At 40.4% G+C, this 24,399-nt stretch overlaps 1 protein-coding gene across 1 annotated transcript in view; it reads right to left on the bottom strand.

Annotated features, from left to right (window-relative positions):
- LOC119652119 (angiotensin-converting enzyme) overlaps positions 1 to 24,399 on the bottom strand; it is a 168,099-nt gene that overhangs the window by 108,576 nt on the left and 35,124 nt on the right. The window contains exons 10-12 of the mRNA XM_038056060.1: positions 18,299 to 18,328; positions 1,167 to 1,234; positions 425 to 980 (exon numbers count right to left, since the gene is read on the bottom strand). Of these exons, the coding sequence (XP_037911988.1) occupies positions 425 to 980; positions 1,167 to 1,234; positions 18,299 to 18,328 (654 nt within the window). The remainder of the gene's footprint in view (positions 1 to 424; positions 981 to 1,166; positions 1,235 to 18,298; positions 18,329 to 24,399) is intronic.

Consider the following 24,399-nt stretch of genomic DNA (forward strand, 5'->3'; position numbering starts at 1 on the left):
ATATGTATGTATATTAAAAAAATTAGGCCATAACAATGACTCAATCTTTGGAACTCCGAACAGGAAAAATTCCGGAACTAATTGTTGAATGTCGTTTACCTTATTCGAAACGAAAATCGGCGCGAAAGATTTCAGGTCATGAGCACCAGCTATAAAACTGCTGAATGGCTTCACCTGGTAAAACGACCTTGGCACACTACGGTTACAGCAATATCGAGTTTGCTAAATTATCTTATAAGTGGTAACATTGCCTAATTTTATCATAAACGGAAATATTCACAGGTTTTTTGGTAAAATATGTAAATCTGTAAGTTTATTTACAGATTTATTGGACAAAGAGGTTCTCTTGAGATTGTTAGTAAGTTACATTCTTCTGTTTTGATATTAAGGCGAAATACGAAAGGGGAACACAGTTCATACTCACTGTTTGCTGACGCTGCTTTCTTGTACAAATCCACAAACTTTTGAAACATTTCCTGGTTCCTCTGACCCGTTGCAGTTCTCCATTTTATCCAGTAATGTTTAATCTCTTCTATATCGTTCGAGTTATGTAGAATGTCCTGAATATCAGGAATTAGCGTCAAGTTACACACCTCCGGTTGTCTAAACGAACACAATTTAACATTGCTGAAAATCGATGCCATACTGTTTGATGCTTCGGTTATCGCCTCATAATCTGCATCCGGCAACGACTCGTAAGTTGGCTTAGGGAACCGTTTGATTTGCCTTTCGAGATCCTTATCGGCGAACCGCAGATTTGAGTACTTCTTCAAAAAGCTAGAGGCTTTCAATATGAACGAGTTGTATTCGTCTTCCGCTTGAAGGGCGCCCTCAATAGTCTCTGGTTCACCTGAGACTTCAGCCAGCCAATCGGCATTCGCCTTTTTCTTCAAGACCGCAGCATAGTCTCTATTGATTAGATTCATCAATTTCTTGGCTTCATTTTCGAGATATAGTTGACTAGCAGATAGTTCGAATAGCTGAAAAACGATAGTTCGGAGTTACATGTGATTTTTAAATTAGAACTATGTAAACGTACTTAGAACCACAATTATGTGATATATCCATAACTGCTGAAGCGTCTATTATAACCCTAATCTAACTACTACATCTAACATCAAATTTTCAAAATATTTATTTGCTTAATAAGAAAAAACGATACTTACTACGAAAAAAACCACGAAGGCAAAGGTCATCTCCTTCATTGCCATTTTACCAGTGAGGATCCCTACCTCTGAAAAGAACAAAACATTATGAGCTTTCTTTTGCCGAACAAGTTATTTTAAAAAGAAAATATTTTCAAAAATAGCTGAGCCTTTGAGAAAAATTACGCACTTCAGTGACCTTTGGTCAAGAATTCACAAGTACAGTTTTCTGTATGCCCAAATATTACAAACGAGAATTACCCCAAAGGTGAATGTACGGAACTTAGATTTGAAGTGGTTAAAACATGTTTTATAAATTAATAATTGGCGGCTGGAATGTAATAAATCTCAGGTAAACTGGTTTTTATCTCAAAAGATGAAAAATGTTAGCTGTTCCATGATATCAAGGCTACAGAAATGAGGATTTTGACACCGATTGTGATGCACACACATAAATAAAGTGTGAAGCAAATTATGAGTCGTAATATTTCTTTAAATGAAAACAAATTCATCAAATTTTGATAAAAAATGGAATTACTAAGTAAAAGTTTGGTTGGGCCTTATATCATTCATCTCATAACCATTTCACCAGTCATAATGTTTCCATTAAGCTGCCAAGCAACCATGCCATCGGTTTTACTTTCGGGACGACTCGGCAGATCCAACCATCTTATATCTTTCCCACCCAATTTTCTCTGGACGAATTAAAACTGAAGTAACTAGAGTATAAACCTGTAGAGTGTTCTAGCGAGAGTTAAAATTATAGACTCTTCATCCCCATCTCCAACATTTATTTTTTTTTTCAATTCGCCAGAAAAAAAGGTACTACCTCCGCTGGAAAGAACACCAAAGAATGACTATAACTAAATTGCCAAAAACATCCACGTATCTAAAGCAGTAGGCACACACATATTATTCGTATTGTGAGCTAGGGATTAAAGCTTCTCTGTCGTTGCTCCTGGCTAGTGAAAGCAGGCGACATCGGCAAATATTCCTTCAATATGGTAATCACCATCAACTACCGGTATCCGGTCTAGACCTGCATTAATAAGGAAGTCCTGACACCGCGGTTTTGCGGCGAGGTGCACCAATTCAATATCTCTAAAAGTTGTCTAGCTTCCTGACGTCGGCCATCGCTCCATCTCAGGCAGGGTGTGCCTCGCATCCTGGCGTCCGCCATCGCTCCATCTCAGATGGGGTCTGCCTCGTCTTCTTTTTCTTCCATAAATATTACCCTTTTAGACTTCCCGGGCTAATTTATCCTTATTCATACGGATTAGGTGACCCGCCCACCGCAACCTATTGAGTCGCATTTTATCCACAACCGGACGGCCGATAGTTCATAGATTTCGTCGTTATGTAGGCTACGGAATCGTCCATCCTCATGTATGAAGTCAAAAATTATTCGGAGGTTTCTTCCCACGAACACGGCTAAGAATTCGTAATTTATTTTTTTGCTAAGAACCCAGGTCTCCGAGGAATACATAAGAACTGGCAAGATAATTGTCTTGTATAGTAATAGCTTAGAACTTATGGTGAGACAGTTTTTATAAGCTGAAATAGACTCTGTTGGCATCCAACAGTTGTGATTTTCCAACCTAGATAGGAGAAATTTTCTACGGTTTCAAGGTTGTAGTCTCCTATTTTTATAGTTTTCATTTGACCAGTGCGATTCCATGTTGCTCGTTCTTTGGTTTTTGGCGGTGACGTTCCCACCATGTACTTCGCCTTACGAGATCTCGGGCCGCCTGCTAGATCTGGATGAAAATAGACTATATTTCGGGTTGTTGTTCCCTTATTGTCAACATCGTCAGCGTAGGCCACTAGTTGGGTATGGTAATAATCTGTTATATTGACATTCATGATTCCCTAGCAATTCCGATGAGCTTCAGACTGGCAATTTCACACCAAACAGTTGGGTGAAACAGTAAACAGAGTTAAGAACTATCTCGCTATTTAGGTAATAAAATTTTAGAAAAGTCCACATGTCATATGAATAACCACAATATCGTCATATAGCCCACATTCATCCTCGATAAGAAGGGTGTTTGCTAGGCCTCAATGCAGCAACAACATACGAAGGGAATTCAAACCTACTATCAAAGCTTCCTCTAGTTCTTCAACCTTTGTCCAGTTCAGAAGCGGGGTCGACTCGTCTTGATCGGTAGCGCAAGGCTTTCAGATCACTATCCAACGTATCAAACTACGGCTGCTGCAGATGCTCAGACCAATTTTGAAAACTAAATTCCCGTTAAAGCGAACTACCACACCATATCATCGAAGACGTCTCGCTCGCAATTTTTTCATGATCAATGCAACGCCATATCGATCGCAAATATACTCAATTCGGGCATGATCGTGGCCTGTTTTGCCACTGATCCATCGTAATGTCTACGTCTCTATTACCGTGAAACGCCGTTCATTGGCTTTTATAGTCGGCTAACACTCAGAACCATAAAGGGCGACAAGGCCAACGACACTGCCGTAAGTTATCGACTACCAAACTAAAATATAATAACGTAATAATTTAAGACAAAGTGAAATTTTTCTTCACCATCTTCTTAGAATAGATAAGGTACCGTAATTTGCTTGATTGTCTTCCTCAACCATATTATATTCGCTAGCTCCCTGACAGAATTTTATCAAATAATACTATCTCAAGGGAAAACCCATTTGTTTTAGCTTCCCCAGATATTTTCATTCAAAACCTCGGATAAACAACAAACTTTTTCAAATATATATTATTTAGCAAAAAAGATTTGAATATTGAAATTTTACCATACCAACAAAATAATAACTTTGAATTCATTTAATGGCACTCTGCGAAGGATTTCGAAGTATTTAACACCAGCAGACTGCAGAACCAATATCTCATTGAGTTCTCATGGCATTATAGAAGCTGGATTGCAATAAATACAACGATAAATGCTATCTATGGTAAAAGAAGATACCGAAAACTCCCCGCTTCCGGTATTAAAGATTTTGTTTATTCCTTGTATAAAAATACTTCAATGTTGAACTGTCCTATTTGCACGAAGCTTGCTATGTATATGCATTTACCATGTCAAAGCACTCACTCACTCACTTTGGGCTACTATGGCTTTTTCAGTAATAGTAGAATTTCGCACATACTGACTACATTCCTTAAAAAAATTACACCCCCCTTTTACATATATAGGAACCTCTCCCCTTAAACTCAAGGTAGAACGACGTTACCCACTACACTGACCCCTGTGGGCGTCCAAAGTTCCAACCACGCAGACAAACAGACCAATGGCCTCTGAACCTGACGGCAAGGTCGGCAGTCACCAGAGATGAATTGCAGTACAGAAGGCGACAGTAAGGGCCCCAGTCTGGACTTGATACTGATTAAATGCCATAAGCTCGCAATGAAACCCAGATCCCGAAAGGATATTTCCTGCGTCATGGAAAAACGGTTATAGGCAATTCACGGAAATATTGTGAATATCCCATAGTAGTGACCTTGACCTGAGGAAAGCATTCGGGGGATTGGTGCATTATACGTCCCTGGTTCCCATCTGTATATCTACCTCGCAATTATTGTTGATAGCTACTTGCTCTGTTATGACACCGATGGTAGACCCAAAGAGTACATAATCTCCAAGGATGTCCTCCAAAACTCCTTGCTGGGCCCAGTACTGTCGGACATCGGGCACAGTGATGTACTTAACCCCAGCACGTAAAGTATACTTGTGAAAAAGCGTGGCCTCAGCGTACTACAAGCTGACGAACGTACATTATGTCAAGTCCATTTCTCCGTCATCGTAGGTTGCAAAATCCGAAAAGAAAAGGTCTATGGGTGTATGGCAAGAGCGCTGGGGTCAAGCAGCAAAAGTTAAGAGAAAGCATTGGCAGGTAAATGATAATCTGCCAATGCCCAAGATAGTGAAAGAAAGGAGAAATATAGGTGTTATGCAATTTACACCATGATCGTAGCAATCGAGAATAAGCTGCCATGGTTACAAACGTCGCAAATAGACAAAAGGATCTAAATACAGAGCTAAGTAAAAATGTTTACATATTGTGGCGATACAAATATTAAAATCATCCCTTTTTGACTTTACTTTTTGCTTCCTGCTATCGAGCCCACATTGGACACCATTCCGTACGGGGATTTGATTCGAGGTACAGAAAATCATTTTTAATTTTAGTGTCAAATATGAAAAAGAAGGCACAGACTAAATACGCCCCGGCTCCAAGCACACCAGAAGAATTTTAACCAATCAACTGAGCACTGAGTGTTGATATTATACTAATCAGTTTACTGTCTGTGACAGTCATTTTCTCAAAAACGGTTACTCCTATTAATACGAAATTTGATAGTATTGGCATAGCATGCTGTTCCCAAGCCCAGGTAAAGAAGGAGGGTTTGAGGCAACGCACTTTATACTACCCTCAGTAAAACAAAAACAAAATGCTAAATCCTACCTGATCTCTCTTGGCGACAGGTCCCGCGATAGGCCAACCAAGAAAATGCATACAATGTCATCACAAACATGATGATCGGATTGAGTCACAAGCCTCGGAGAAGCCTCGGACGGGCCCCCGTCCTGCTGAGAAATGGGCAAAGGCATGGACGGCGTCAGGAGGTTAGCAAGTTAGTCCAAACAAAACGCATAAAACAAACAAGCGTCTGCACGCTAAATGTTTGTACCCTAACTGGGAAGACCGAGGAACTCGCAAGAGCCATTCGGAAAAGGCACATTGATATCTGCGCTCTGCAAGAAACATTTACGAATGTGGAGGAATCGTGAAACCAAATGAAAGACACGATTCACAAAGCGGCCTCTGCAATCCTCGGGGTCACTAAGCCGGAAAAGCGGTATATCAACCGAGATACTTGGCTTTGGAATGATGATGTTTGAAATGAAGGTTCGTGAAAAGAAACACCTCTACCACAAATTTCTCGACGATAAAATGCCCGCTAATTGGCAAATTTATAAGAATGCCAACCGGGAAGCAAAGAAAGCAGTCACTGTCACCCGAGCGAACCATTACAAGAATCTTTACAATAAACTGGATACTAGGGATGACGAGAGAGATCTGTATCGATTTGCTAAAAGCCGTAACCAACGTACGCAGGATATCGAACACTTCAGTTGCGTTAATGACAAGAACGGTACTTTGCTTACCAACCGTCGAGCCGCAACGAATAGATAGCGGGAATACTTCGAGCAGATTTCAACTCAAGAATTTGCTCATCCTCCACTTCCACAATCATTGTCAACATTTGGACCAATTCCACCTGTCAGCGCAAATCCCGTTGGGCAGTTCCGTCCCCACGTACTCGAGGAGGCTGATCAGACCCGAGTCTTCAAAGGACTCATCTGAGGTGGCTCTTGCTACGAAGCCTCACCGGAGGTTATCTGGTACCATGGGAACCGGGACGGCTCTCTGAGAGCATATGCTCCAGGAGAATTCCTGGAGGATGTGTTCTCGACCCGGTTAATTGCGGTTGGCCCCCTAGTGGGAGTTTCATGGTGGTTATGGTTATGCCTACATCGCGGGCAGAGCTCCTCGGAACTCGAGCGTGGAGTTGCGCTGTACAACTCGGGTGCCGTACTCCTTAGTTGCGGCAGAGGTGTTAGATAGGCCTCGCATCCACTGGTATGAATGCTGAGCCTGCACTCAGTATAAACCAGGACCGCTGTGCTTGCATGGCGGCGTTCTGATTGTGGTCCCAAAATCATTCCGTGCCCGAAGAGGACCGCGGGATTATGCCTTCACTGCAGGTACTCACGTTAAACCCCCCAGGACTTTCATGTCATCGCAACTGGACTCATCTGAAGTGGCCAATTGGTCACGAAACCTTACCAGGGGTATACTGGTACTATGGGAAACGGGATAGGTGCTGGATTCTCATACTTCGGGTGAACTCCTGTTGTATGTGAGTACAGCTCGGTTGTTTGCGGTTGGCCCCCCTAGTGGGAGTTTCATGGTGGTTGTGGTTGTGCTCAAACGAGAAGACACCTTCGGGTCTCGGCGTTCTGTTGCGTTTCAACACGGGTGCCGTACTCCTTAGTTCAGTAGAGATTTAGGTATTTCTTGCATCCACCAGTATGAATGCTAACCCATGCACTTGGTATAGACTGATACCGTTGTTGCTTGTCTCAGCGGGGCTCTGATTGTGGTCACAAAATCAATCCGTGTCTGAAGAGGACCGTAGGGTTAAGTCTCCACGACAGGTAGCTACGTTAAACACTCAAGGGTTTAACTGTCAGCGCAACTGAAGTCGAGGAGACAATGAAACGAATGAAATCAGGGAAAGCAACAGGACCTGACGACATCGCATCTGAGCTCTGGAACGCGAAGAGCTGGGACCCAATTCTTTGGGTTAGTGTATTCTTTAATCGGGTTATTCAGGAAGGAAGAACACCATCTAACTGGCAAGCAAGTACCACAGTTCCAATATGGAAAAAGAAAAGTAGTCCAGCAGAATGTTCAAACTACCGTCCGATCCGATTCCTTTCCCATACTACTAAGATTTTTGAACGCATTCTTGATAATCGTATTCGCGAAATCGTTGAAATAACCGTGAATCAAGCCGGATTTGTCAAGAACTGCAGAACTACTGACGCAATACATGCTGCGAGGTTACTCATAGAGAAACACCATGAAAAACATCGCCCTCCTTACATCGCATTTCTGGATCTAGAGGAAGCGTTTCACCGTGCGCCACACGAACACACCATTATATCAGCTGATCGCTGACACGCTTCGTGTCTCTGTTGGTGTTCATCAAAGAAGCGCCCTCTCACCACTCTGCTTTGTTATTGTTATGGACACCGTCACACGGGATATCCAACGTCCAGCGCCCTACACACTACTTTATGCAGATGATGTTTTCCTAGCATCACATAGCAAAAATGATCTCGAGCAACTTGTTCAAAAATGGAATGATCGCCTCATGTAACCCGGTCTCAGATTGAATTTAAACAAAACTGAATTTTTGACAACCGATCCCCATGAAACAGGCACAATCACTGTCAGTGGCAGTCATCTGCCCAGAACTGAGTGATTTAAATACCTCGGGTCAACTTTATCAGCCAATGGAGAACTGCGTTATGAAATTGCTTCACGCATTAAAACAACCTGGATAAAGTGGCGTTCCACAACTTGTATTCTTTGGGATCGACGTATTAACGAACGTCTTAAATCTAAAATGTACGGCAATGTTGTCCATCCTGCCGCTCTCTATTGTTCTGAGTGGTGGCCGACTATAAAAGACAATGAACGGCGTCTTGCGGTAATGGTGACGAAGATGTTGCGAATCCGAAATGAGGATATGCGCGATTGTTATGGGGTTGCACCCATCGTGAAAAAATTGCGAGAGAGGCGTCTGCGATGCTATGATCACGCAATTTGTGCTAACGAGAATTCACTTGCGAAGATTGGTTTGAATATCGAAGTCGATGGTAAACGACCAAAAGGCAGGTCGAAACAAAGGTGACTTGATACACTGGATGGGGATCTAAAAGCCTCGAGATTGCACCTGGGTGCAGGCATTCGATAGACTTAAATGGCGAACCCGATCACGACGAGCCGACCCCGCTTGTGAATGGGACAAGGGCTGAAGAAAGAGAAGAAGAAGAAGAGGGCTCAATACATACAAAACTCAGGTGTATTTTTTTTCACCGAATATTTTCATATAGGGTATCAAATGAAAGGTCTCGCTCAATAGGCTTTAGTTTTGACATTGTTCGCAAAGGAAACAGTGCAGGGGTTCCAAAGGAGTCAATTACTTCAAGGACTGATTCTCAGAAACTACCCACCCGAATAATCTGAAAAAAAATATGGCGGTCGATACACATGGTATCTCTAGTCTAGTCTGCATGCCGATATCTGCCAAAGTAAATAATAAATAATGTTATATTATGATATTTGTCATTAGTATATTTTTAAAAATTGACTAGAACCTATCTTAAGTTTGTTCTAGAATCATCAAGTTTAAGCTATACCATAGCGCAAAATACTATAAAGTTTGATGATAATTACACTGTTACTGACAAAGTTATAATAGCTTTCTTTTGTGCAAATTTATTGCAATCTAACACTTCGAACGATAGTATCATCATAAAGACAAACTAAATGCGTAAACATTACGGCATAGATGCAAATGTGAAAATTCCCTTTCGAGTTTTCTTATATAAGAAACGCAAAAGACCTTTCATGCCGGACGCGTTCGCTTTTCGATTTCTCGGCTTTTCTTATAGCTTAACTGCACTTTGATAAGTTCCCAAAAATATAAAAACAATTTGAAATAACTTAGATATTTGTACCCTTGGATCCATTACCACTAGCAATAACTAACTGATCACAGCACGGAACTTCTCTTTGCTAAGCTAATTTCTCCACGTCTTGCGTCTGGCTAGGAAAGCCAACTAGTTGAAGTTACTGCGGTTTCTCACGTAAGCTGATATCGATAATAAATTTAACTAACAGAACGTAGGAAATGTCATACAAATAAATTCATTATGTGTACTACATTTTCCAACTACAGAGTTTGTAGATACCACAATAAAAGCCTCAGCAGGAAGGCACTCACCTCCAATCACATATATAGAGCTTGTCCAACAGTTACACCTTGTTTACCTGGCTAAGCCGAGAAACAAGTGCAAATCCTCAAAATGGTGATCCCCAGTAGCTTCATTATTCAGAAAACAGGCAAGTGAAATACGAACCCTCCCTTACTAATTCAAAAATGTTAACATCATAAACGAAATTCCATTGAACACTTCCTGTCATTAGATTTTGCTTCAAACTTGCTTCCAAGATTTCATTCAAACTTGAAGAAGCCGTCATCTGAGCGAATATGCCCAATTGACGTTAATTATGTAAATTAGATGAAATAAATATCATGAGAGTACATCGACCCGATGGGTGTGAGTAATTTTGATGTTTGTATTTTTATATCAGGTTTTCCCCAGTCAAAAGCTAAAATCAGATTGCTTTTGTTCGCGAATAATTACAATTTCCCTGAGAAACATGCAAAGATGCATAATACCTGCCGAAAACCATTTTAAATAGTAGGAAATATGAAGAATTTGAGAATTTAATAAAGTTCAATAAGAAACACACTAGCCTTGAAATATACATTAAATGCACCCATAAATCGGGGAGGACATACGTAAAAGTATACAACTATCAATATCAACGCATACTATGTGAGTCATTTGTTTTGTTTGTTATGTTATTTTCAGGAATTTTGTGAGCTTTATTTGAAGGATGCATTTTGTCCTTTCCACTTAGTTCAAGTAACATTTGTATCAATTATCTTAATTTGAGCAGACATTGATTTGGAGAGTATTTTGAGGCCTGGGAACCATATAGAGGCAGGTTCGTGATATTTTTTAGATTTTTAATTTTTTATAGCAAATGTCAAAACTAAGTGTGGATTCAAAAGGTACTAATCGATACCTTTCATTTGATATACTACATGACTACATTCGCTGAAAAAAAATTTGCACCCCACCCCTTAAAGTCAACGTAGGAAAATTTAACTTACCGCATGCGTGAGCGTTCACAGCTTCCACCTTCTCTCTAAACTGCATGTCAATTGGTATAACCGTTTCTGAGAAAAGTGCGTGTGACAGACAGCCATTAAACCGATTTTAATAATGTCTTGTTTTACAAACAAAGCGTTAAAAGGGCATATCGGAAAATAAATCAAAGTAAAATAAACACAACAAGTCGGCGCATCAGATGTGAAAGGTTTTGTTGATTTTTTTTGTGTTCCATTTATATATAGCTCGTAGTGTATATACGTTGAATATATGATATGCAATTCCGCAGATGGTATGCGGTATTGGCATTTTATTTCCTAGGGAGTGATTATTTGACGCGAAAGATGCAATTTTAACCCACCGTAACTTTGTAAGTAATAGTAAGATTACCACCAAACTTCCCAGCGATGATGCTCAGTGTTAAAAGGATAACACACAATTGGCGTTAGTCATATTATTACGTCATGACAAATGGCGCCCATTATGGGGCCAAAAAAACTGAATCAATACAAGATAGCCTATCCGGATAGCTTCTCAACATTCCCCTTTGCACTTTTTTTTGAATGAACATTTATAATTTGATTTCAACCATGCGTTGGAAGCTTCAAACACATTTTAGTTTTTAAAACCACAGTAGTAAATTATTAACGCAATCCCATCGCTGGGGATTTTCCTTTAGCATTAAACTATGTTTTTTTTATTTTTAAATTTTTTCCCTTTATTTTAATTTAGCTAAAGAGCATCCAGGAAAAAAATTTGAACTTAAGTTTAAGTGGTTGATGTTTTCCTCAATGTGCCGTTTTCGGATGAATCTTCTATTGAGGTAAATGCCCGACATCATTCAATTGGGGAATAACGATGCTTTCGATTCACTTGAAGACAATCTACTTTTCGCAAAGTGAAAGTTACTTCCACAAACTTCGGCTCATTAACTTTCATCCTCCACATTTGAAGAAAGTTTTCTATTTCTCTGCGATGCCATTCCAGTTGCAAAGACTTAATATTGCGATGCCATCAGCAAAGAAAGGAAAGTCTGCCGTGTAAGTGCAGTACAGGACTGGTCGGCCCATTTTGTAATCATAGTCTCTCGTGCGCGCTCAGCTTTACCGCGTTGTGTGCCTTGCTATTTGGGAGAGCAGCAGCTCTAAAAGAAGACGATTTTGCCAGAAGATTTGTTGTGTGTTTTTTAAATATTTCGACATCCCTCAAAGCGTAGGAGAGAAAGTTTTACCAACAAGTCAGCAGGATGAAGCCTTATATACCTCCATGCTCATTCTGTCGAGACAAAGACGGAAATCTGATTTCCGACGGGATGGGCATATTGGAGCGATGGGTTGAGTATTTTGATGAACTGCTCAACAAACCAAGCCAAAATGGTTAAATATGGAGATGAACAACTACACAAGCTGTTTGTCAAGTGATGCTCAAAATATGAGACAGCGAATTAATGCCTGAAAATTGGCAACGAAGCATTATAGCTAAGTACCATCTATGAGGTTTTGTCAACTATCTTGCTAGACCGGGTAGCCCAATACGCCCAGAACATCATGGGCAAATATATAAAGAATGACAGACAGACATTCAGTAAACCGATTTTAATCAGGTTTTGTTTTACACAAACGGGGATGGCAAGAAATGCGATGCCGCGAAGAAACTGAAACTATATGTATTATATTATAATCTATAAGGTTATCAATCATGCAAAGATCCGCTGGAATAAATTTGTTGAAAGTTAACTTCTTACATATACCATCGACAATTAACCCGAACCCGGATATAATCCTGACACCCGAAGATTATGTGTTCGTTAGTTCCTCTAACCAGTGTTACATTTGTCGGAATCTATATTCCCAAACCTTTTGAGAAAAACTTTGTTATATGTGTGATTGGTTTGAAGACGATTCAGCAATATTTCTTCGGAAGTTGTAAGCGTTGCCTCCGATTAAATTATGGGTAAAGCAGTGTGAATGTTAGAGAAAAATGGTCCTTTGACACGTGATATCGCCAAAGAGTCATCCCCCTCTCTAAAGGAGTGTTCCTGAATTGCCTTCAGAACATCTACAGGGAAGGGTTCAACCAAACTTGTGGGACTAAAGCGCAGAGCCTTACGGGCCTCTACATGAGCGGGTTCATTTACTGGGTGCCTTGCATGAGCCGAGCACCATAGAACTTTTAAAGACTTAAAAAGGGGATCAGAATCAAGAACATGTATTTTGTCCACTAAGTGATGTGATGGTGTAGTTTGTTTGAGTAATTTACAAATATGGAGGGAGTCTTTAATGATAGTAACCTTCTCTTCACCCATCCCCAAAGCCACCTTATGGGCTAACGCACGGCAAAAAATTCAGCCGCTAAAACCGAACTGACTTCCAAGGAAAAACGTGAGACGCCTTACTACAGATCTACTGAGATTGATGGCCATACGGGACGTGAGACAAGAAAAATCAGTTGAAAAATTAATCAACCTACCTTCCTTCATGGTTTTGAGAATAATGGAGTTCAAGTGCTCTCTAACAAAACATGTCCCCATTATCTCCCTACCTAAAAAGGTGATGGATTTGATATGGGCAACGCTAAGATTATTAAATGTCCAGCATCGATTAGACATTATCCGTGACACCCATAAAATAAGTTTTTGACATTATGTCGCTAAAAGTAGCCAGATCAAACTTCTTATAGACGCTCTTCACATCCAGTACCACAATACCTTTTGCTATCGAAATGTGCAAAAGGGTATGGTTCATGCAAGTAGACGTAAATTTGCCTGTCGAATATTAAATTTTTTGTTTAATTATTTGTTTGTTTTAAATTATTTGATCGAACCTTCATCATAGAATTAAGCAGTTTGGCAAACACATTAATGAGAGCAATAGGGCGGTACCTGGTCGAAAATTCAGTTGGGTGTTGGGTGTTTTTAGGATAGGTACCACCCGAATAATAGACCAGTGCTCAGAAGGACTCAACTTGTACCTGATGAGGTTAAACCCTTGTAGCAGTGCAGGGAGTGTGTCTAGTGCCAACCAGCGTACATGCTGACACGTGATATTATCCGTGCCATGGGCAAGGTCTGCTCTTTTAGAGAGGAGGGTTGAGAAACAGTGAGATAGCTAAGGATATCCGGAAGAGAGAGGGGAAGGGGGCTATACTGCCCAGGAAGAAAATCAAGATATTCAAGGTTTTTCTTAAGATCACAACATGGGAACTTGTCACTAAAATAACCCCGAAAATCCTTCATGGATTTGCAGAAGGACTTGACATCTTTTGTCACAGATAAATCAGATCAAATTTTATGCCAACACCTCCGCTTCGCGTTAGCGACAACACTTCTTACACAGACGCTTGGCCTCCTCAAATAAGAGAAAATTTAGCGGTCCTGAATCTAACCCTGAATCACCTATACGCGATTCGTTTCCTTTTAGAGTACAATTTAAGCTCCGGGCCCATCAAGTCTTCGGCTCGCTCATGTGATTAGGGCAAGATCTAGTTCCCTTTTCAAAGTGTTAGTAAGAGTTGAAATATCTACTTGAGAGACTAAGTTGCTGATCTGCGCTTTTAACCTATTTGAATCAATCTTGAATTTAGGAAATTCATTTAGCACCTGCGTGTGGTATCCATAATCAGATTCCAACATTGACTAGTAAAATTAGCGTCTAGTTGTCTAGAAGCGAGCCCAATTGATTAGGCGTAGACGGTGGGTTGAAGAAAGTGGGCATCTTATTATTAAGAGTGAGGAGTTGAGGACAGCAGCCTCCAATCCCATCGGAGACCGCTCCTTTCCTCCTGCATAAACTTCTCATTCCCTACGGAGGTAGAGTTGAAAATTTAACATTTACCAATTTTCGGCGAACTGTGTCACACCGTCTTTAGGAAACGAGCGACAACAATGTGGATGAGGGCAAAGTATTTGACATAAAAAATAAATATATGTAATCTTCATAGCGATCGGCTGAACAATTTCGGAGTGCATCAATAGCAAACGAATATGTATAAATTTTGTGTAAAACAAAACCTTCTTAAAATTGGTTTACTGTCTGTGTGTCCGCCTGTCTGTCTGACTGCCACAAATATTTTCGTCGAAAATGGGTATCGATTGACACCAAATGTAATGGGAGAGTGAGAACTGTGAACCCCCACGCATACAGTGAGTTACAGTGTTTTACATTGAATTTAAGGGGGGTTCTATACCCATACCCCATGTACTGTTTTTTCCACCAATTATAATCAAGTGGGGTATCAGCTGAAAAGTCCCGATTAGAACTTTGCAAAACTGGTCTCGTTTTCGACATTTAATTCACGAAAAGGGGGGGGGGGGCTTAAATATTTTCGTTTCTTTCGCGAGCCCATTCTCAGAGCCAACTCAACTTTGTGTAAAACAAAACCTTCTTAGAGTCAATTCACTGTCTGTTTGTCTGTCTGCCACACGCACTTTTCTCCAAACGGGCTAAACCGATCTGAACGAAATTTGGTGGATAGATGGGAGCTATGAAATCCCACGCATACAGCGAGTGACATAAATTTAGGTGGAGCTTAAAGGAGAGCTCCCCATAAATTGAAAGGGGGAATTAAAAAAAAAATTCAACAGATTCAGTCGTGTAGGGTATCAAATAAAAAATCTCGATTAGTACTTTCGGAAACTGACATTAGTTTTGGCGTGAATTGCAAAGTGCGCGACAGGACAGGACTCATTTTCGGAAAATACCTAACCCGAAAATCAGAATGGTGCTCCTAGACGAAATCTAGGCCTCAAAATATGTCCCATTCCGATATCTGGTCAAATAAACTTACTAATAGTATATTGCCAACCTTTAGAAATTTACTGAAAACCCCCTTAAACTCATCCTAGAACGACCATATTTTACATACACATGCCAAATTTCATGAAAATCTAGCCATTAACGCCAAAGTTATGGCAGTTCAAACTTAGAGAATAATTGAGAATCGCCTGAAATATTAGATTCGCATTTGTGAAGAATTTACTTCTACCTAGCCCTTTTAAGGTTTTGTGCAAAACACTTATGTGAAATTTAAACTTCGAAAGATGCCCCATTCCGATATCTGCTCAAATAAACTTACTAATAGTCTATTACCAACTTTTAGGAATTCACTGAACCCCACCCCGCCCCCCTTAAGTTCATGCGAGGAATACTCCCCACCGGCATAGAGGACTGCCTCGTGCATACACACGCCAGCTTTATGGAAATCGGACTATTAGTGTCAAAGTTATAGCAGTTCAAAATCAATTTCCTGCGAATTTACTGCTTCCTAAGCCACACAAATAAGGTGCTGACGTCATAATTAACGAGAATAATTGACATTCGAATGAAATATTAAAATTCCATTCATGAAGAATCTACTTCTTTTTTCCTTTTTAAGGTTTTGTGTAAACACAAAACCTTATTAAAATCGGTTTACCGTCTGTCTGTTTGTCTGTTTGTCTGTCCGTCACACGCATTTTTCTCGGAGACGGTTATAGCGATTGACACCAAATTTGGTAGAAGGGTGGGAACTGTGAACGCTCATGCATATAGTGAGTTACATCCAAATATAGTCATGTGGGATACCAAATTAAAGGTCTCGGTTAGTACTTTTCGAAGCCAGTCTTAGTTTTGACTTTTGCTGAAAAGGTGGGGAGTCCTGGGGGTGGAAGTGTTCATTTCTTTAACGAACCCATTCTCAGAAACTACCTAACCGAAAAAACTGAAAAAAAATAGGGGGCTGCCATTATATGGTCCCTAGGCTCCGAAATACCCTCCATACCGATAGCTGTTCAAATAAAGTTAATAATAGTACATGACTATAATTTTCAGTAATTGACAGGAAAACCCCCCTTAAGCTCACCCTAGAATCACAGCAGCAATATAGGCTACAGTATAGAGCATGATCCTGCCAAATTTAGTGAAAATCGCACTATTACTAACAAAGTAATACTAGGTCAAAACTGTCGCTCCTCTGCAAATTCAAGACTATGAATATCAATATCACTTGAAAGTGGCTATTTTCACATAATATATGCATATTTTACGTGCTATATACTAATGGGGCAAATGCACACTCAAATCTCTTTATAAAGGAACTACACAAAACCTTTCATACCTGAAGCGTCTAGCTTCCGGTTTCCCGACTTGTTTGTATCTGTTGTAGGTTAAATTCTTCGCATTGGCTAATAATATTAAATTCAGAGTCTGAAGAATATGAGGTTGACTATTATCAATACAGGGCTTTCCATTAAATGATTTATTAATTATTTTCTAAAAAATAAAGGGCAATGGAATTTTTAACTACACACATCTTCTTGTTTTGCTTCAGCCTTTGTCCCGTTCACTAGCGGGGTCGGTTCGTCGTAATCGGTTTCGCCATTTTATAATATTTTATCAAACGCCTGGTCTGGATGTAATGGCGAGGTTTTTAAATTCACATCTAGCGTATCAACGGTCGGCCTTTTGGCCGCTTACCATTGACTGATGTTTACACCAATCTTGGCAAGTGAATTCTCGTTAGCGCGAATTACGGGAGCGTAATATCGAAGACGCCTCTCTCGTAGTATTCCATGAGCGGTGCAACCGATCCATATCGATCGAGGACATCCTCGTTTCTGATGCGATCAAAACGTGTCACGTTCTCCATTGGCTGGTAGCATTGACCCGACAGCACTGGGCAATTTAAATATCTCGAGTCAATGCTGTCAGCCAATGGAGAACTGCGTTATGCTCGTCACATAGGAAAAAATAAAACCTTTTATGCCTGAAGCGTCAAGCTTCCGGTTTCCTGACTTGTTTTATGTTTTGATAATACGTTCAAGAATAACTGTGTGAAGTATTATGTTGGTACATATCTATTTTCGTTTTATAATTCTGTTACCATATTTCGAAGTGCATCGAAGGGTCTCCATACTCAAAATTAGTAATTAACGTTTTTTTCGAAACATGTTTTCCTAATGCGGAGGGTAGCGGGGAGCAAAACCAACTTAATTCAATTTTTTTTAGAAATTTATTGGATAATTAAAAGCCACGCGCACCTAAAGTTAGTAGAAAATTTCAAATTTAGGAAATTTGGGATAACATTTTCCAATAAAAATACCGCAAAAATCCGTCGAGAAAAAGCCTGTGTTTTTAAAAATCTAAATATCAAAAGGTAAGAATTTTATTTCACTTTTGTTGAAAGTGGATTCTTGTTGGGAACAACTTTTTGGAATGTAGTCGATTTTTCCGATAGATGTATCATATATGTGCATAAAACCAAACTCATCAACATCAACCAAGTAAGGAGAATCCCTTTAGCAATTATGAACACTGCTGTTTTTTGTTCATTGTCAATAAAGAATGCATTTCAGTGTAGAAAACCACGACATTATTAAATATTAGAAGTGGGTTTCAACCGGAACTGTTTAGCATTTCAAGTTAAACCACTTCCATATTTTCATCTTATCTGGTTGCGATTGCAATAAGAAAATGTCCAAGATCCTAATCCAGAATAAAACTCATAGTGAAGTCATCACAAGAATTCTGAATATTACAAACTAGAGTGACTGCAGAATAATTGAATTTTTGTCTTTTCGATTAAAACTTGTATCTTTAACCTGAAGCAAATTAATTAATCCCGAAAATAATAATCCAGCTTTGTTTTACGTACCAAATAAGACAAAACAATCACTGTTTGGATCTAATCACTTCGCCAATCGTCCCCTTTAAATCCATCCAAGAATCAGATCAACGAGTTTATTACTCCTAATAAACAATCACAATATCCACTGCTCTCATTGATAAGCGTATAAACAAATTCTTACGCACTTACAAGAAAATGCGTGTAAAACAGCACAAAACAAAAACAATTGGACGCTCTAAGAACACTGCAAGCTCTCTCACTCAAACGTTCAGGCGGACTTAGTATTCGGAACTAAAGATCGTCCGGCGATCATCTGAACTTTTATAAAATTGCTGTCTGGGAAGTTATAACAAAAACAATTTGTAATAAATTCACTTGTTAGCGTCATATCTATTATGGCACACGGCATTCTCAAGGTCAACCAGCCCATCATTTTCGCTCATTTCTCAAAGATACAATATTATACTTTTATCTAAACATTGGGAGAGATTCTTTCAAGTTCACTTCGGGTTTGAGGATTAACTGGTAATTGGCTTTATTCAAACAAATTCTGGTTGGATAAGGGGGAAACCGCTCCGGAGAGCATCTCAGAACAAAATTTCGATTCTTAAGCCTCGAACAGAAGAACTTTCTACACGTGGGGGCGGATCATTGTAAATTAATTTTGTAAATCTTTTTTTAGTGCCTGTTTACCATAAATTATACAGAAAACTTGTTCACCAGCCTCCCATAAGAGTAGGTGGTCATTCACAAGATGTAAATTAGTTGAAACGTCGTACATGGGATTAAAAAATGGAATGAAACAATATGTGTGATTGAATCTTACCTCAACAAACGCAGAAGTTGGGCTGCAAACAGCTTTTGCTGAATTTAAATTCAGTACAGTGAATTCCGAAAGAAGAAGGAAGCAGTGTTCAAATTAGGCACTTACCAATATCGCAGCATATTGCACCAAGAAGGAAAATGGAGATCCTCGAATGGAATTCAACAGAAATGATGAGCCAGAAAACGTGAGATCACTGGGTACTCATGAACATTCTGTGTTTGACATTCCACCTCAATTGATCATTTCTCCCAACACACTTTATTTGCACCTCTTATTTCCGCATATCCTCAGGTAACATATTAACATATTTTACTATTCTCAACGTCATGCAATCTATCATCATCTATTTAAATTTTCTTGTCAAAAAAATAGAATTTCAATCATTCAAACTATTGTATCGGATTCTTTGGTCATCCAGGCTACGGGTCGGGTAGGGCTGACAACCCAACACGGGAAATCAAGGTTACGGAGCCACGAAAGGAGTTTCTGACTAAATGGATTTTACAACGATTTGGTCATTTTTTCATTGAAAGTGCGCTCCGATAGAAGAAAAGGAGCTACCAAGCAGTCTGATGATACCCTTTCGCAATGCACTAGTCAGGGAGCGGTTCCATAGAAGCGAGCTACTACACTATGTATGCTCCTTCCAGTAAATCAGTCAGTAAAAAAATGAAACCTGCTATTATTCAAATAATGTCAGAATATACAGGGGCGAACATACAGTTGGATCATTCTCTCGTTGCATTATGCTCCGAGCTCGGATAACATCACCACCTCGCACCTCTTCTGACATTCAAAAACGAATATTGAAGCGATCTATAACAGAGTCCTTCGAAGCTAACAAAGATCCTCCATATGAAGCATCGACAAATGGTCTTCACAACCACCCGAAAAACGTTATTAGTGATACGGAGACAAACATACTTGGCACCAGCCGTAAAAAAGTTCGAAACGACTTGTTCCAATGAACCTCCTAACCCAAAACCTTCTTCGCCGAGGGATCCCTGAAATCAAAGACCGACAAGAACGTCGGTCACCGGAAACCGACTAAGAAGGAAAGGTCCACTGAAGTCCTGCTCAAGAGCCAGTACCAAAAGGCCATGCATATTCTCAGCAAGATTGCTAAGAATAAGGAGACCGATACTGCCCTTGAGCGGAATGAAAAAGACCTCGCTATATATCAGGCACTTGTTGAGGAATATAACAGCAAACGCCTGGCAGACTAGCAGAAGGTGAAGCCTACCGCAATCGATCTCAAGATGAGCTCCAGGAAAAACAGAAGCCAAGGAGAGTGGGCAAAAGCTCACGCTAAACAATCTCTGGAGAAAGATAAGCAGCAACAGCGAGCTGAAGAGCCACGAATTTTGGAACCCTTCATTGACGTGACCAGGAGCCACTTACGTGTGGCACTGGTGGATAGCAATTCCGGTAGCGGCAATTAGGGCCGTAGGTGTGCATCAGCGTTGAGGCCAGGCTGTCGGAGATGGCCATTGAGAATCTCCTGAACGCCAAAAGCGAAAACACGGGATTCATCCCGGCTTTAATTCCTCTTAGGTTCTCCGTGGATTCCGCATTATAGCTGGCGGGACCGATTCTCCAAAGAGTTTCTCTTTTCGTGTTTTGCTAAAATCAGCGACATCTGGAAGGGCGTAAAGCCCAAAGTTAACCCCTACGACTAGATTACCAGAAGATCAGTCGCTCGTTTGCTGAAGATCCGCATGGATAGGCTCGTCCAAAGTCTGCGTCTTCAAAACCCCAGGATTCCTATGGACAACTAAATAGTTATCAAAAAGGACGGACTGTTACGCGCGAGTTTGTATAACATAAAAAAAACACACACTCAACAGTATTTACTATGTATATTTTACACTACATTTTACTTTAAAAATTACACTGTATTTAAACCGAATAATAATGAGTAAACCACTATTGTACACTAAATTAATTTAACTCACGGTCGCTACTATTAATGCGATAAGAAAGACAATTTTGAAAGAAGATATCCACATTTTATAAGAACAGACTGTATAGTCAGCAGTCTGTTTTCTGGACTATGGAAAATTTACATTCCCTTGCAAATTTTCCATAGTAAGCAAAATAAATTTTTAATTAAAGGAATGGAGCCAAGTAACATCCGTAAGTCACATGACTTATGCAAGCGCCTAACAGGACCCCAAACAATGAGCCAACCTTTCCTGCTCCGTGCCTAGAGGCACTGGAAAAGGTAGACTATAAAGTGCAGTTCCAAGCCAGGAACACAAAAATGAAAGTCTTCTGTTTATGAACTGCGACGCCAATGCACGATATATGCTTTGGGGCAGTTCGAAAATCAACCAAAGGGGTGAGTAAATTTTTGATTTTATTTTTAATACAAATCTATCGATGTGTAACAGGAGCAGTACACCAACCTTTCATTTTCCTAACTCGGAAAACTGTGATGGTTGGGAGGAGGGTCTAACCAGAGATCCTTCTTGGATCACAGTTGGATGCTAGCTCTCGCCGCAGAGATCTCCAAACCCTTCAGAAACTCCAGAAAGATCGACTGGAGGAAGTTTTGTCAAGATATCAAGAACAAACTCTCCGGTGCGTAAATTGGCAAGATTGGCACGACAGACGAATTAAAATCGAAGGTCGGGGCTCTGAAAGAAGCGTTCGATAAAGCAAAAGACACTACTACCGTGGTGGAATGAAAATCTTTCTAGCCTCAGGGATCTTCAACATCTCCTACTGGCACAACTATTGGCAGCCATACAAGGACTGCCTGAAAAAGTACAACTCAGCCGGTTGTCTATTGTCAGAACATTGAAAGTACCAGTGAATCTCCAAGGCTCAGTAAGATTCTGTCCAAGGAACATAAGAGCCCATCCTTTCTTAAAAAGTCGAAAGGCTCCTGGACGAAATCTTCTGAAGAAACCTTGGAGTTGCTAGTTCAAACGCACTTTCCCGTCAGCGGGGAGCACTGTAAGTCGGAGCCTTGCGTGGAGGGTTTGCGAGCGAGACTATCAAATCAGTAATTTCCAAGAATAAAATCGGCTGGACTATAAACAGCCAGATGGTGATTATGGTGAGAATGCCTTTCTTTAAGTCCGATCCTGCTTGGGTCAAAGTCCCCAGAAACTGCTCTCCACGTGCTAAGTGGCACGGTTGATGCACCCTCGCTGCTTTCTTAGATAAATAGAGGGAGCATTCAACAATATTAGTACCAACACCATTAAGGAAGCCTTGACAAGTATTGGATTGGAGGGTTGTCTTTAGCATTGGATAATATCCATGTTAAGACATCTCTCCGGCGCTCTCGTTTATAGTGATAAGCAAAATTTTGCGAATATTGGACAGCAACGGCGTGAAGGTGGTGCCGTATACTGACGACTTGGTGATATTCGTGTCAGGAATTTTTCCCTCCATTGTGAGTGAGTGGAAGGAGCTTTGGTAAAGGTGTGCTTGTGGGCCGCAAGATGCGGACTCGGTCCGCAACCAAAACGGAACTGATGCTAGTCACCACCAAGACAAGGGTACCTGAATTCAACCTACTGCGGCTGAATGAACAAAGATTGGTTCGTTCCTTCAATGTGAAGCATCTGGATGTAATCCTGGATCGAAAACTAAATTGCAGAGCTATAGCTTTCTGTCACTGCAAGAGAAACTTTGCAAAGAAATGGGGCCTGCGGCCGAGGCCCTCGATGTACACAGCTGTGGTGTGTCCCATACTAATGAATGGCCCTATTGTATGGTATAAAGTTTTGAGCAGAAAGTACAATAGAAAAAAGCTTAATATGATCCAAAGGACCGCATGTGCAGGTGCTACTGGGGCTCTGTAGTCCTGCCCAGCAGATACTCTGAATAGACTCCTGCATCCCACTCCTAAACTACCACTATAAATACGTTATAGCGTGCCGTGTGCGACTTCATAGTAATATCCAAGATGAAGTACCACTGGAAATCTGGACTTTCCGATGGACTATGTCACACGCAAGCGGTGCGGGGGTTTTCTCGAATATACACAGCACGTACAAGTCGTACGGTCTCCCAGGTTTCGTCGGTGCATTCCAAGCGGGATATACTGGCGATACTGGTAGCCTGTCGATGGCTGGGGCATGATTCGAGCCCCAAACGTAACATAGCCATTCTGACCAACAGCCAAGCGAAACTGCAGAGAAGAGAGGGAAACCAGGCACTTCCTTTACGATTGCCCAGCTCTAGCTAGAGTCAGGCTACGAACACTAGGTAAACCATTCTTTGGGGACCTCAGAGAGATTTCTAGCTAGCCGCACTCTGCGTCCTTGCTCTCATAACAGCAATAACGGTCTTAGGAGTTTGTGGCATCAAAGTGGCACACCACAGCGTTAATTGGGCTCTTCAGAGCGGCCACTGATATTTATCCAGATTCCTTCTCATACAGTGGCATTTTGCTGTTGCTTTGTTATAATGAAGTTTCTGGTAACGTAACCCGCGCGGAGATTTATCACGAACTCCGTCAAATGAAAAAGTGATTTTGAAGCAAAGACGCAGAAATTTTACTAAATAGTCAGCAAAATGATGATGTAAACGTCGATGTTCATCCTGTCGATACGAAGAGAAAAATCTGATTTAATAATGAAGCGCTGCGTTCAGTATTTTAATGAACTGCTCAACAATTAGTGTAGATTATGGTACTTTATTTAATGTAAATGATATAAAATAAAGCGAAACTAGAATTGCTAAACTATCCTCAGATAATGTGCATGAAATTGAAGATTTGATACAATTAACAGCACAACAAGCTAATTTTTCGGACAAAGCTGTCCAACCAATTCCAAAAATTATATGTAGGAATTCAATTATATCAACCATAATTGGTATATTTATCCTTTTTAAATAGCATTTTTGGCAATTTAATAATCACTATTTCTAGAAATTGTTTCAATCGCAAAAATAGAATTGGGAAATTGAACAAACTTAACAAAACTGTTGTATGAGTAGAATACGATAGACAATAGAAGTAATGCTAATGTTTTCATTGTAGAGAGAAAGAGAGCCTGCTTCTTTCGAATTAAGAAACGAAAGCTTTAGACGAGTAGGGAGTGTTTGTGTGTGGTAGGGGAGAAGCTGCACCTTCTGAGCACTCATACCGTGTTGGCCCACTGTACTCGCCACCCCCATCTAACGGAATATTCCAGATTCGTTAACGTATCGCAGGATTTCCGTTAGTGGAAGTAATGCTACCCGTTGCAACTAGAGAACATCCACACCAAAGATCTGATGCCTGATGCGTCCATAGGAGGGGCATTCACATAGGAAATGCTCCGCGAATTCCACTTCCTCA

Source organism: Hermetia illucens, chromosome 3 (assembly GCF_905115235.1).
Source record: "Hermetia illucens chromosome 3, iHerIll2.2.curated.20191125, whole genome shotgun sequence".
In the NCBI taxonomy this organism is placed as follows: domain Eukaryota; kingdom Metazoa; phylum Arthropoda; class Insecta; order Diptera; family Stratiomyidae; genus Hermetia; species Hermetia illucens.